The 15,433-nt window shown below is 41.1% G+C and overlaps 1 protein-coding gene across 1 annotated transcript in view; it reads left to right on the top strand.

Annotated features, from left to right (window-relative positions):
- Positions 1–13,028, top strand: part of vat1 (vesicle amine transport 1) — a 28,881-nt gene extending 15,853 nt beyond the window's left edge. Inside the window, exons 3-6 of the mRNA XM_026164325.2 lie at positions 2,280–2,450; positions 3,586–3,675; positions 5,413–5,654; positions 12,106–13,028. Coding sequence (XP_026020110.2) covers positions 2,280–2,450; positions 3,586–3,675; positions 5,413–5,654; positions 12,106–12,414 — 812 coding nt within the window. The 3' untranslated portion in view covers positions 12,415–13,028. The remainder of the gene's footprint in view (positions 1–2,279; positions 2,451–3,585; positions 3,676–5,412; positions 5,655–12,105) is intronic.
- Positions 13,029–15,433: the final 2,405 nt, after the last annotated feature.

The following is a 15,433-nucleotide window of genomic DNA, read 5'->3' as shown; positions in this document are numbered from 1 at the left end:
ATGGCTCCCTCTGCTCAGTCATTGTCGGCAATTTGGCCGAGGTTTCCTTGGCAACGCAAACTTGGTTTCTCACTGAGGACAAGGAGAGACGGTGCTGTTATAACGCAGCCGTGACGGCACTCACATCCAACAGCAACAGCCTCGATTTTGTTTTCTCGTCAGTTGTACCCTCGGTGTCAGCAGGCGTGATTATAGTAACGAAGAGCGGCTGATTCATCTCTCCTGGACTCGGGCTCTTACATCAACAAAACAACACAGAATACATTTCTTTCTTTACACTGAAATGAAGGTTTGTGAAGGAAGCAAATTAAAATGATTTGGATTTGTCTTTACAAGTTTTTTGACCCTTTTTTGAACCCTGTGAAAGATTCAAATCTAACAGAAAATGAGATCAGAATCATTGCTGTGAACCATGAAGTGTTTGTTTTAAGTCTTTTGAACTGACTAAAGGAATTATTGTGATTTTAAATATGCCGTTCGCTGTAACTACTTTTTTTTTTTTTTTTTTTCTTTAAAAGATGCTCCTTGAATGATTTTGGTGACTGTGTATCAAAAAACAGTTTATTGTTCACTTTCATTTTTACTTCATGTCCAGCAGCAAGAGCTTTGATTCTCATACCCTTCAATAACGTTGGTGTCAGTAGGCTTGATAACACCAATGCAGAGTGATTGATTCACCTCTCCTGGTCGAAGGCTGTCAAATTAAAATCACAAAATAAAAAGAATTTCTTGTCGTCACATTGAAAATAAGGCTTTTGAAGCAGTTGAATTTTAAAAAATTCGGCTTTTATTTCCTGGTTCTTTCTCCTCTATAACACATTTTAGTTACAAAACTTTCATTTATTTTTAACACGGGAGTAAAAGCAAACCATTTAATTTTTCATGCTGGTAAGAGAATGGGGCCTAATCCTATCATTAAATCTTGGTTCAGTTTATTTATTTTTTGCTGTTTTTATGCAATAGTGCATCCGCAGAGAGGAACTGCTGAGACGTTGCTCTGAAAAGACTGGTTCACTGGCTCAGAATAATCTTTACGTTTATATGAAGGGACCAGAGGTGCATCAGTGTCATCTGATGCACAACATTCGCTCTGTGCATCACAAAAGAAACGAAAATTCCAACGTTATCGAAAGCACTGAAAACAACACATCCCACGGCATGTTCAAAACACTTTGCTACTGTGTGCATTTTATCACTGTATGTAAAGATAACTTATTGACAACAATCAATTCCACAAGTCTAATCTTTTGCACAAGGGCAATCAAATGTGTGCTTCTCATGCATGTCTCTGTCTTCCTGTCTTTAAGATGATCTTGCTCTTGATCTTCCATAGTCTACTAAATATTTAAGTGTAGATGTCTATGTAAGCATGCAAATTATTCAGCTACTCCAAACCTTTCTAGCAGACAGGCAGCCCAACTATGCAATTAAAAATTTGTTATTTAAATATGTTTTGCTTTACTCTCTGATTCAGATAAGATGCACTCTTTACTTGGTCAGGCATGAATGACCTTTATGGATGCCTTTCAGTTCAAGTCCTCAAGTCAGGCCCTATTTCAAACAAGCCACTGCTTATCAGTAACCTATTACTTCTTGCGCTGGCTGCCTTTGCAAACACTGGCAGAGGCTTTTGCCACAACTATGTACACACTTTGGAATACAGCACACAAAAAACACAGATATCCAAAACATCCAATCTGTCTTTAAAGTCTTGGACAGTGGAGCCCTTTTTGTTTTCAGCTGACATGATCATAAGGAACTATTTCATTTGTAATCCAACTGTCATTTTCCAAATGGTGGGGAAAAAAAGACTTGAGCTACTTTTTTTTTTTTTTTTTTTTTTTTTTTTTTGACTTTGGAATTTTTGACAGGTTGTTTCAAATAAGAGAACCAGAAATTCGATGTCATTTGAGCTACAATGGCTACTTTCTCCAGACCTGGATGTGTGTGGGTGTCTATTCACCCCAGGCCAGCTGGGTTAATGTGATTGTGTTTAATGCGCTCCTTACATACCCCTGAGCAAAACACATTCACACTGATATTGACTTGCTTGTTTGGGAGAATTAATAATTAAAATCACATTTACCTGCCATAAGTATGTGTAGAATGGAAATTCCTAGATGCTTGTGTTGAGGTATGTTTTGTTCAGGGTGTTGCCTTGAAAGATTAAGTTGGTTATAAATCCATGCCAAATAGAGTTTGCACTAGAATTCATTACAAATCGTGTTTTTTTGCAGTTCATGATTTCACACATCAAATTAACTCTTGTCTTCCTTCAGGTGGTGTGGGGATTGCAGCTACTCAGCTGTGCAAGACAGTGAAGGATGTGACTGTGTTTGGCACTGCTTCAGCCAGTAAACATGAGACCATCACCCAGGGTGGAGTTACGCATGCCATTGACTATCGCACCAAGGACTATGTGGAGGAAGTCCGCAAGATCAGTCCAAAAGGTAAGAAAATTAGCCATATGCACTGTTAAAGCTGCCTAAATTCATATTGAGACTGTTTCATATTTGAAACTGAAACAATCTGAAATTCAGATTGATATTTTCCCCTGGCAAGAACCAGTACTGTGTGGCTGCAAACACTGAGATGATACATTTTCAACCACATTGTCTTTCTCGACAGAGCTGGCTGCAATGTGCACTAGACGGATAGCATGTAGGGAGTCATTTTCCCTACCCAGCAAACTCATTTCACTAAACAGTGACTGTTTGGATTCTCACTGCCACCAACAACGTATCCACACAGTTTTATGTAGATGGACTCGCCAAGATGAGCACAAAAGAATTCAGCTTTTCAGTCAAATGAAACAATGTTCAGTTCCTGTTTCTCCTTCCAACTACTGCTGTGATCCTAGCAGGATGGAGACTGTTATTATGCTGGTGGCTCATTTCATAGTCCCCTCTTCAGGCCGTCTCTGTTCTTTGTAACATAGAGTTAGACAGACAGGCATTACAGAGACAGATAGCGAGAACTGACACTTTGGACACAATGTATCTAATTAGAAGCCTGGATCAATGTGCAGTCCTGCTCTCTACCTTTCCCTCTGTGTCTTTGGCTGCCTGTCAATTTATGTGTGCTGTGGTCAAGGCGGAGTCCTGCTGTGAGCCTCCCACAATCAATAAAAGCAGGGTTTAATAGAGCAAGGAGGGGTAGCCCAATTTGAGGAGTCCCCTCTGGCGGAAAGGAGCATCATTAGGCCTGAGCTTATATAGTTCACCATTAATAAGCCACAAAGAAACCTTCATAGTTAGATTGCCATCCTTTACCATCTGTTCAGAGGGTAGGTTATTATTCTATCCTCCAAGGAATGGACAGCAACAGAAAGTCATTTTATCCCTCTGGTCTGATCAGTGACAAGAATGAAAGAACATCAAACAAGCAGGCCCTTACTCGACTCTTCTTCTTACGTCTCTTGGAATATATGGGCTCGTCTCTGTGCAAACATGGTGCGACTTGGCCACACTTGCTACTCCCAGTGAACTCTGCCATGCAGAGGTGGCTGCTGAGGAGACTTGGCAGGCTGTTCTCTCTGAATTCACACCAGTGATGACTGTCCCTTTCTTCTCTATTCTGCTCCAGGGATGGACATAATACTGGACCCTCTTGGAGGATCAGATACCCATAAGGCCTACAACCTGCTGAAGCCTATGGGCAAACTTATTACCTATGGTAAGTAGAAAAACAAGGCCAATGCTTGAGAGTCAGTTGGTAATTTTCACGAGACAGCCATCCACAACATTGCTTTGGAAGAACAGGCCAATAATTTGGGCTGTAATTTTTTAACTATACTATTAAGTAGCCACTTTTTTTTTTCTTTTTTTTTCTAAAACTTAAGGTCTAAACCAAAATGTTGGCCATTATAATTGTTGGTGACCTTATTATAGCGTCATGTAACATTAGTAGGAATGCTAAGGCTTCAATTTACTGCTTCATTTTTTTTAACTGCAACTCTACAGCTTGAAATAAAGCACATCAACAAAAGACAATATACCCAATATAAGACCGATGATGTCAAACCTTTAATTTGTAGCAGACTAGTAGAGTGGTGGGCAGAATAGAGGCCCATGTCATCGGCATGCTGCATGTCATTCGTGGGAAGCCCTTTACACTAGCTGTGTTGAGATGCCAAACTCGAACCAGTATACATGCAGTGGGTGGGGTCGGCATCCATGGAGAACAGGGTGCTCCCTTTGCATGTTGCTCAGAAACCTACTACCCAGCATGGTGCCCTCCACCCTCGCCCATTCATCCATGTCACCCCCACAAAACCCTCCAGCTCCACCCCACCATCCTCTCCCTCAGCTTCTTTTCCAGCTTATCAGAAGTATGCATAGCCGAACAATGAGTGTTTTATGCGCAAGAAACCTGGAATGTGTCTGAATGTAGCAGACTGGGTCCCTCTTTCTGTCAGAGCATGCTTTGTGTCCCCTGTTTCCCTTGAGAAAAGCTCACACAGTGAGGCCATAGGCTACATGAACGCAGGATGAGGGGGAATAGGGATGTGTTGACAGTGACAGCTGAAGTGCTAAAGAGGTTTTTTTTTTAGGGTGGAAGGTGTAGGTGAGAGTTTGAGGACTGAGAGGAGACAGAAGGGAAACAACAAACTCGATATAACAAGGTGCAGCACTTGACGCTTGACAGAGATATTCAATTTACAGTGACGTAAAACAGCCAAAACGGCAAATCTCCACACTAAATGACCAGTTAAAAAGAAACATTTGTGATCTTTTTGTGTACATTACTTGACAAAAAATTACCTGTCGTCCAATTTTCTGCTCATTTTTTAATACATTAATAGAGTGGGTCTTTCACCACTAAGATGAAAATAGGTTATCAGGAAATGAAAATAGGTTATCAGGTGGGTAAAGCTGTTGCAGATGAAAAAAACTGAGAAAGTTGGTGGGGGACTGGGAAATTTCATAATTGAATCTCATGGCAAAATTTTGTCCTGGAGAAAATACTGTATTATTACTACCACAAAGAAGATTTAGACTATTTTGGCAGGCGTGCATGCATGTTTCTGTCTGTGGAAAAATAAGTATTAATCCTCACCACTGAGGATGAGAAGTTGAGATCAAAACTGAGGTGTAGTTTGAAAATGGGTGTGGTCTAACAAAAGAGTGCAGAATAAAGGGTTCCAGTTCCTTCCCCATCTATTTACAACTCCCCATATTATATATCTTAATATCTATAGACATATAAATTTGCCAGCCTCAATAACAGTTCAATGGTAGGAGCCAACACAAAGAGTTTTGAGTAGTCTGTGTTTCATGAATTTAAGGTAGTCACAAAACCTTTGACTGCAGGTGTGTAGCTGGCCTGCTCTAAGTTAGTTTCTAGTTGAAAGTCTTTCTTAAGCTTTTTATTCCAGTGATAAGCGATTTAAGCTCTTACTTTTTCTGCCAGGAGCGGCTAACATGCTGGCAGGACAAAAGAAGAACCTGCTTGCTGTGGCAAAGAACTGGTACCACCAGTTCTCCATCCACACACTCAGCTTGATTCAGGGAAACAAGTCGGTGTGTGGCTTCCACCTTGGCTACCTAGATGGGGAGACAGAGCTCATCACCGAGGCAATGAATACCATTCTGGATTTCTACAAGGACGGCAAAATCAAACCCCGCATTGACTCTACTTGGCATCTTGAGCAGGTTTGTGTCTCTGTGCTTGCCTATTTATGCCAGTAATTACTATTAGTCTCATGTGGATTATGTCTTGGTGGATTACGTTCTTTATTCTCACATAAAATAAATTTATAAGTAGAGGCTATGATCGGTTAAATACTATGAGATTATATCATTGTTATTTTTTTTGTTTTTTGAAATTTTGCTTAAAGTGGTCAGTGTAGTTGAGTAGATTAGGTCATTGCAGGGACTATTACAGTGTAGCCTTAGAATTTTTGACATTACATTAATTTAGTATAAATGTAATGGCTTGTATTTATTTAGTTCATTTGTTAATCTAAATTCTATTTTAGATGAATTTCTGCTAATCTTTACAATTTAGCAGAAATTCATCAAATTTTTTTCAAAACTTATATTAATAATAGAAAATCTTCTGTATTTTACAAGATATATGCAGTAGTTTTCCTTTTTAGCTGAATTTGCCACTAAACAGTTTCCATTTCATGTCCTTTATATCTTTTTTTTTTTTTTTGTAAGACCAGATGATTTATCACAACACGGGTGCATTTACACCTCTAATATATATGCTTATTGACTCACATTTACAACCCCCCCCCCCCCCCCCCTTTCTTAAAATGGATGTGAATGCCAGGTGGGCCTGTGTCTGTTTATGCATTTGGTGGTAGGATCTGCAGAAGCTGGGTGTGGCCGTGATTCAATAGGCCTCCCATTCAACAGCCAAAGTTTGTGCAGAAGAAGCGCTCTGTCTCAGTCAGACAGACAGACTCAGATTGTTGCTGACAAAATTAACGCTGCTAACAGATATGAATAGAGATGGTGTGAAAAACACAGATAGACGGAGAGAGAGAGAGTCAGAGGCTGATATCTTCTGTTGTCAAAGTCAGAGCTGGTCAGTATTTTGGCTGTGTGACTGGGACCGGAGAGAAACACCCGCTGCCTTTCTCCGCCATCTGACGCTCTTTCTCTGCCTCTCCATCTGTCTGCTCTTTCTATCAGATTCTTTTTCTCTGTCTTTAGGTTATTGACTCCCTCTCTGTCTCTCTCTGTCTCGCTGTATTCTCTCCTTCTCCCTCCTCACAGTGTATCTTTTTTGCTCTTTCTCTCTTGTTGCTATGGTGACATCCTTTAGTCAGCGTGTGCCTCTGTCTTAGGGAGGGGCCCTGATGTATGAGAAAGAGACTTGGAAGGAGAGTGGAAATACACAGAAGAGAAGGTATAATCTCTGTCTGGCTTGGAGCAAGTTTTTGGACAAAGTCTGCAAACATGGGTTAGATTTACATGAAGCCTAATGATTCTGAAAGGTTTAAAAGCTCCATACAAAGAAATATGAAACGGCTGAAACTGACTGAAATTTAAAATGGTTGCATAGGGTGGGACCTTTTCATAAACTGATCAGAATTTAAAAAGAAATTATAGCACATAAATGATTCCTTTTTTTTTTCTAAACAAAGGTTGTAAACACTTTTTACGATTTTGTAAAAATGGTGGTTTGAGCTGAATTGGCCCTACGTGGAGTTTGATTTTAAAGAAGATAATAATGGAAACTGCTTCAGATCAGAGAGCTGCTCCAACACCCATCAAAGGGATAAGAACTTTCACAAGAACTTGATGCTAGGAGAAACCAGTTGGATCATTACTCGTACTTGGCATGAAGCAGGTTATGGTCTGCTTTGAATGCCTTCTCGCTTCTGGTAATACGCCTGTAGGAAACTTGACAACCACTCATTTGCTGTACATTCACTCTACTTTTGGCTATGTCATCTTACAATGGCACAGTGAAATATCACAGGACCAGGGAGCTGGCAGGTCAAATTCCGATTAATGTCCAATCCAACTCTCCAATGTTCTTTCCTGGGTAATGCCTGTAAAAATTCAGGGCTGCAGTTTGAGTGAAAATGACTCTGTTTATTACTCTTATGCATGTTACACTGTCCCAGTTTAGTGTTTGTGCATCCATGCATGTAAAACTCAGACCATATTAAATCACATTCCATGTAAACAGCTGACCTGAAATCTTCAGTCAGAAGATGTAACCGTAGCCAGTCACACTTCTGCTAGTAGAAGTAAAAGCTGTGGGTTAATAGGGTTATGTTTTAGTGTACTTTTCAAACGCAGGCACCAAGGCAGAAGATGCATTGCAGAGTATATAATTAAGTTAATTAATTTACAGATGGAGGGAGAAGACCATTAAAGTTAAGGTTTGGGGCAAAGAAATCGATACAGCTTAGTATCCTGATATTTTATGTAGAGATGGACCGATCCGATATTACGTATCGGTATCGGTCCGATACTGACCTAAATTACTGGATCGGATATCGGAGAAAAATAAAAAATTTAATCCGATCCATTAAATATCACGAAAGCACCTCGCAAAACTTGCAACACACCGTAACTCACCTCAGAACGTTAGCAGTCGTATGCATCACGTGATAGAGCGGCTGTGGCATGCCGGACCTGTCGGTGGTCTGGATAGCATGTGGAGCTTCGCTAGCAACCTGGCATTTCATCTCCGACAAAGTTATCCCCGAGAGAAGTAAAGCAAGTGTGTAAGTCCATCTCTGAATGTTTGTAAAGCATTCCCACGTTAAGCTTAACAAGCGACTGCCTCTCGCTCTCCGGTTGCTACTTCAATCGTGAAACTGCTTAACGATCAGCTGATCGGCTTTTCTGTCGCGAGTCTGTCTCTCTTGTTTGTTTTTGGTCCACTTTGCACCAGAAAGAGGAAACCAGCGGCTGAACAACAGCAGCACGTTTAAGCTTGATAAGCTGTTGTTAGAATTTATTTAATATTACTTTCTACACCAGGATCTTTTTCTACGTAGCTGACGCTGGTAACTGTGCAGGGGCGGATCTAGCAAAGTTTAGCCAGGGGGGCCGATAGGGCATTAACAGGGAAAAGGGGGCACAAAGACATACTTTTCTTTCTTATTCTCATTTAAAATGTCGAGCTTTTAATAAATAATTATCTGACACCCAAAGTTTTAATTTGATGTAAAAGGAATAGAAGTCAATTACTGTATATAGTGACTATTAAGTCTAATATATATACCCTAGTAAGCTATAGTACTTTTTACTTTGGGAAGGTACCATCTGTGCAGTCTGCAATTTTGTTGAAGAAAGATGTTGAATCTATTTAATATTTCTTGAAAAATAATTGATTTCTGTGCATTTTTTTTCACACTGCATCAAATTAAGGTTGATTACGTCGATTAAGCATCATGAGGTGGCGCGTGAGGGATGGTTCCTTATTTTTTATTTATTTATGTTTGTTGTTGCTGGGAGTTGGAACCCTATTATAGGTTGCTTAATATTTACGCTAAGTACTCTTTAAAATACCAGAATAGGGAGGATGGTGTAGGTCTAAGTTTATTAGATTGATCAGTATTGCTGAACTATGAAATATTTTTTTTGTATACAGGTATAACAGAATAGCTTTAGTGTAGTTGTTGTTTTAAACTTGAGTATGAACTTGCAGACTTGCAAAATGCAGCAAGATATTTTAAAAAACAGTTTTGTTGATTAAAAAACACTATATCAGATTCATATCGGTATCGGCAGATATCCAAATTTATGATATCGGTATCGGTATCGGACATAAAAAAGTGGTATCGTGCCATCTCTAATTTTATGTGGCAATTACGTGGCGATACAGGGAATCCATTTATTTTATTAGATAAATAAAAATACTCTGGGAAAACGATGAACAAGAGGGCTCACCTCATGCGCCACCATCCCGTGATCATGCAACCCGAGCAAATTTACATTTAATCGGCTCAGCAAACTAATGGCTCAGTCATACAAGTTAAAATTGTCCAGAGCTTGGAGGTGTTACGGCCAGTGATCGTGATTACATAGGTCACTTGATAGGAGGCAACCTTTCTGCAAACAGTTGCTGTCAGACTTGGACTGACTGCAATCACTCTGTGGTTGTCAAAGGTTTCATATATTTGCTTAAATAATTTATAAATGCGAACGCACAACTTGAGAGAACTCGACTCAAATGGCTGCCAGGTTGTAACCAGGTTAAACTCATATAGAACAGGTTGCTGAGTTCAAATGTCAATTTATTTCTGGAGAAGAAAAATTAGGGGATTTTTATGATAATTTATCACTGTTAATAACAACAACTTGACCACATGGCAACATTTATGACAGGTTTTAGTGACACTGTTGGTTTGCTTCAGTCTCATTTTGCAGCAAAAAATAAATAACTGAACTGAAAAAACTTTTATCTTATTGGATAAAAATTTCCAAACAGGAGGAGAAAAGAAGGGGAGTCGCCGACAGAAATGGGGAGGGAAAAGTCACAAAGACTAAGTAAAACAGGTCTAAAAGTACATAAAGTAGAGCAGGATGGCAATCAACAGGCGAGGGGAAAAAGGCAAATCAGACCATAAAAATATTGGAAAAAATAATAAAGGCACGAAATAAAATGGACACATACACAACAGAAACTTACAAATAAGAGGAGTTAACTGAAAAAAAGAGACATGGAAAAACTAATGACACAGCAGACCATGACAGATAGTTGATCGATTTTTATGACCTCGGTTGAAATGCCACATCTTGACCCCATTCATCACATCCCATCCCCCCCACTGTCACTCTTTGTTTTTCCTCCAGTAATCAATGAACATGCTAGGACCATGTTTTTTGTAAATTAGACTGTTCCTTCCTTTCCTGTAGTTCCTCAGGATTCATTATCTACATCTGCACCGATTTCCAAGAAGATAATGGTCATGTAAGTAGCCACAAATAGCACACCCTTATCAAGATGCCTGGGAGTGAGAGAGGTTGGCAGATCTTAGAGAGTGAAGCCTAGAAGTCGGAGTCGTTAAAAGGAGGCAGTCTGTGACTTTCATTCACATCGAAGATGATTCTTATAATTCCTGGACTCACCCCTCCCTTTCTTTCATTGCCTGTTCTTCATTTGTGGGATACCAGTTGCTCCCTCCGCCTCCTCCTCTCCCTTTCCCATGTGTCTAAGTCGTCAGGGCCACGTTTCAGCCAGGCTTTACGTTGCTAGGAGATGGCCCTGTTGCCGTGGCATTGGTCGTTAGGTGGTCTGCCTGCCTCGCGCAAATAGCGAGATTTGAGGAAGGAGGGAGGGAGATGTGATGGAGACGGGAACAGACAGTGGACAGAGCCCAGTGGTCAAGAGGAGGGTGGGGCCAGTCTGGCTGGGATTCTCCACTCATCATTATGATGAAGGAGCAGTAGGACCAACATCACCCATCCATCAATATGGAAAGGGGAGCCTGAGGGTTGTAATCTCATCTGTCCCCAACGTGAAATATTTAGTTTTTGGAAAGAAAATCTCATAAATATCAGATTTGCCACTTCATACTTCTTCTTTTTTCTAATCATTTTAACCCAATAAGCACCTCAATAGGACGGTGTAACATTTTTCCAGGCCAACCTTTCAATAAGAATGACATGCCAAATTCTACAGTACCACATATTTTGGTCACTATAATCCTGTTCATTCTAGCCAGCAAAGAAATCTCTTCTTAAAAGAAATTTTACTTGAAGTGATGGAGCATAAAATCCTCAATCCTTGGTCTTAGGAAAGAAAATCAGTTCTTAAGTTTAGGCTTAACGCTTCAGCAATCTGAATTACACAATACTTTGAAAGTTTTACTGCAAAATGTATTTTTAGTGGAAAGTTTCCTTGCACAATATTTCCAAGCTGAGCTGTAGTAGAACCATCAGCTATTATGAAGCTGATGAATGTTTATAAATGTAGATTACATTTTAAAAAGCAATACCTAAGTTGTCATCAGTTGAAAGCCAGTGGCTTCAAGTTTGCATTTCAGCAAAGTATTCCCTCTTTTGCTTTAAACACAAACTACTTACTTCCATGTAATCAACACTCCGTCTTCTTGAGGAAATCTGTTACTTCCTTCCTAATGCGTAGTGATTAAAACATCTTAATATTGTGGGGGGATGTCTGTTATTTGATAGAATGGGTGAATTTGATAAAATGAAGCAAAAAGTGATTTTGATTTTAGTTGGCCCATCATTAAAACATTCACTATTTTTATATTTAAGACACACTGATATTAAATAATGCATGTTTGAAGTGTTCATTATTCCCTCCATTTGCTCCGTTATCCTGTTACCACTTCTTATTTGCTGTGTACTGCTGCAACAATCTAATTTCCCCTCAAAGATTATTAAAGTCTCATCTAAACAAATATAATTTCTCATATACTGCATATTAAAGTCATATTTGAAGAGCAAGCTTGCAATATTTGTTTCCAGGCTGTGGTGTCAAGAAGGGAAATTGGAGGCAGATAATGTAAAGAAACACATATTGCTGTGGAAATGTTTTTGGAGGGATGATACTAGCTTCTTCTGTCTCAAAGAGAACTGTTTAAAAGCTTCCCTTTGCTCCTTTTCGCTATTTGCTCTTTCATCTCGCCTTAAATAATCAGCTTTTCCCTCTCTCCTCCAGGTGGGTGATGCCATGAGAAAGATGCAGGAAAGGAACAACATTGGCAAAGTGATCCTCACTACAGAGCCGATGCCCGAGGAAGAGAAGAAGGAGGAGACCAAGAAGGAGGATAAGAAAGAGGATAAGAAGAAAGAGGATAAGAAGAAGGATGACAAGAAGAAGGACGATGCCAAGAAGGATGACAAGAAGGATGACAAGAAGGATGACAAGAAGGATGACAAGAAGGATGACAAGAAGAAGGAGGAGCCCAAGAAGGAGGAGAAGAAGGAAGAGGAGAAGAAGGAAGAACCCAAGAAGGAGGAGAAGTGAGAGGGTTGAATGGATGGATAGTCAAGCAGACCAGCAGGGAGTTTGTGTCTTGGGATCTCGGGTGTGGTGTGGGATTGTGGGGATGGATTTGGCAATTTAGATGGATGGGGTGGGGTTGGGGGGGAAGTAAGAATGGGAATGGGTTAGAAGGATGGATTAGAAAATGATCACAGCATTGTCAGTCTTTCACATCCCCTCTCCATCACCTTTTGGGTCCACAATGACAGCGATTACTCAGACCTGGCTCCACCCACCTCCCCCTCCCTTCCTTTTCTTGCATTTATGTCTTAAAGATTCTGATCACATCGAAGCTCTGAACCTATCTTCCTCTCTGACATTGAGTGGAAACGGCCAAAAACAAAACAAAAAAAAAAAAACATAACGATAATGGCAGAGACAGAAGGACCATGGAGGATTGTGGGTACGGTCCAGGCCTGGGGCAAATTACTGTTTCCCTGACAACAATGATCCCCACTCTCACACCGGCCCCACCCTCGACCCCGTGCCCCTCTGCACCTCAACTCCCACTGTGCTAAATTGTTCTGCTCTGACTTCCACCTGCCACCTCTGCTTCCCCATCCCCTCACTGTGCTGAGTCCCCACCCTGCCCCCACTCCACACACACACCTCCCACACCACCGCCCCTGCCCACCCACCTTCAGGCCGGACCCACAGACAGGCACAAAGACGGGCAGTAAAATGAGAGAACCACACCCACCCACACGTTGCTCTCAGTGTCCAACGCTTAGTTATGTCACCAAGGATGAGTCAGAGATGCCTGTGATTGGCTGGTGCACCTCCTCTGGAGATATTTGCATCATGGCTTTTATCATGATGTTTTATGGCTCAGACAATAGTGTTAATACTGCAAGACCTAACCCTGGTTGTCATTTATGTGGACTTAGCTTGAAGCTTGTATCGGTGTTCATATAAAGCAAGGCGAAACCTCTTAACAGTGCGTTCGTTCCCACCAAATTAAGTGAAGCTAATATAGAATCTGCAGTTTTGCACTAGCCTGAATATGAATTTGCCTCATAATGAGCCTTTCAGTCCAACGTTGAATAGAGAGGCAGAAATCATTGCTCAGCTTCCTTCTCCTTAGTTACAGATTTTTCTAGCTGACCAACTGTTGGCAAGAAGTGCACAGTGCCAATTAAGGGAGAATTTGTTTCTGTTTAAACAAGTACAAACACAAACATAGTGTGATGAATGAAGCACTGTCATGTTGAGATAGCGAATCGTCTGAAAGGAGCAAGTTAAGAAGGTGAATACCAGTTTAGTTTTTAGTTCACTCTGGATAAGGCTTTCTTCCTCCTCACTCCTCCTTGAGGAATTCCACTCGCCTGTCGATCATTCTGACCTGAGAGAGGAGAATTCACTTCAAGCTGGCGTACATACTTTCTCTCTCTCTCTCTCTCTCTCTCTCTCTCTCTCTCTCTCTCTCTCTCTCTCTCTCTCTCTCTCTCTCTCTCTCTCTCTCTCTCTCTCTCTCTCTCTCTCTCTCTCTCTCTCTCTCTCTCTCTCTCTCTCTCTCTCTCTCTCTCACACACACACTTGCACTACTCCACTCTCTCTCCCTCCTCTTGCCACTTCCCTCTCTATGGTCGGCATAGCAACAGGCGTCAGGCTCGTCAGAGATGGCACTGTGGTTTGTTTCTCCCCCTCTCCCAGAGTCTCTCCTTTCTGCTTTCTTAGTCTACATTTGCCAACAGTTGGTGCTGTCGACACGTACTTCAACAGGTGTAAAATGTATTGAGAATGAGGAGCTGAAGGCTTAGGCCTTTAAGACTCTATATAGAGAGAGCGATGTCTGCCTCCTCTTGAATATGATGAAATTGGACAGCACTTGCTTTAAGGTGGTCAAACTATTTTCCTCAAACTACACATGACACTGTGCAAAAGGAAGAGTGAATCTGCCCATGACAAGAAGCTCATGCTCACAACCAAGTGGTTAGATTAATAGCTTCCTACTTTGCACAGCCAGCTGCACTCTTCTTTTAGTCGGTAGGCGTAGTTGGGTAAAAGGAGAAAAAGTTCCTCAATGAAGCTGTTCTCAAGTTTTGTGGATTTGTTTGCATAACTGGGCCATGATTCCTGGAAAAAGATACTGCTGCTGAGCTGTTCAGATGCATTTCATTTGAGCACCTGAGGCAAGTGCCATATAGTTTCACTGTGTTCAAGAGAAGTTAGACACCTTTACAGCCGGTCTCTTGAAAACTGGGCACTGAGACCATCTAAATAGAAAAGTGGCACTACGGGTCAGAGAAAAGACATTTGTTTCTTTTCATTTTTTTGGAGAGTGAATTATCCCTTCAAGGCCAGTCCTTCATATTTCATTGCACCAAATCCTTCACGTCTGAGTCAATCTACTTTAAACCTTGACTATTTATCCACCTGCCCGCCTCACTGCCTGTCTGTGAGTCTGGCCTCTGTGTCAAGACTCAGATGGTGACTAGTGACTTTGTAAAAAACAAAAAAAACAAAAAAATGTTTCCGAAAAAAAGTTGTTGTGTTAGCATGAGTGGCCTCCCTCATGTGCTGTGTGTGGTGTGCCATTATGTGTGAAGATGTGCGTGTGTCCTCAGGTCATTTGTCAGGTTTTAAAAGCCCCCCCCCCAACTCCTACCAGACGTTCCCTCCTTACACTACTCTGCTACAGTACGATGTAGCTCTGAAACCAACCAACCAACACATCTTACTCTATCTCTCCCTCCTGTCTGATAAGAGGCCTGTATTATGAGGACAGTTGGTATTAGTATTTTGCACTCTGCTCGCTGATCTTAATGCACTTGCAAGCATGGCGGTCTCACTCCAGTCCAGCACAGGCTTTGATTTTGCTCCAGGTTTGCAGCCCATTTCCCATCATGCGCTCCCACTGTATCTGCTAAAGCTCACTGAAAGCACAGGTGGCACACACACACACAGAAACACACAAACTCATGCAAAAGTCCCCTCATTTTCAGCTTGCCAACTTCTCCTGGGTGGCAGCTAAAATCAAAGCATTCATCCATCCTTGACT

The sequence above is a fragment of the Astatotilapia calliptera genome, chromosome 4 (genome assembly GCF_964374335.1).
Source record: "Astatotilapia calliptera chromosome 4, fAstCal68.1, whole genome shotgun sequence".
NCBI lineage: Eukaryota > Metazoa > Chordata > Actinopteri > Cichliformes > Cichlidae > Astatotilapia > Astatotilapia calliptera.
The sequence above is the reverse complement of the archived record's forward strand: the minus strand, read 5'-3'. Positions and strand labels throughout refer to the sequence as shown.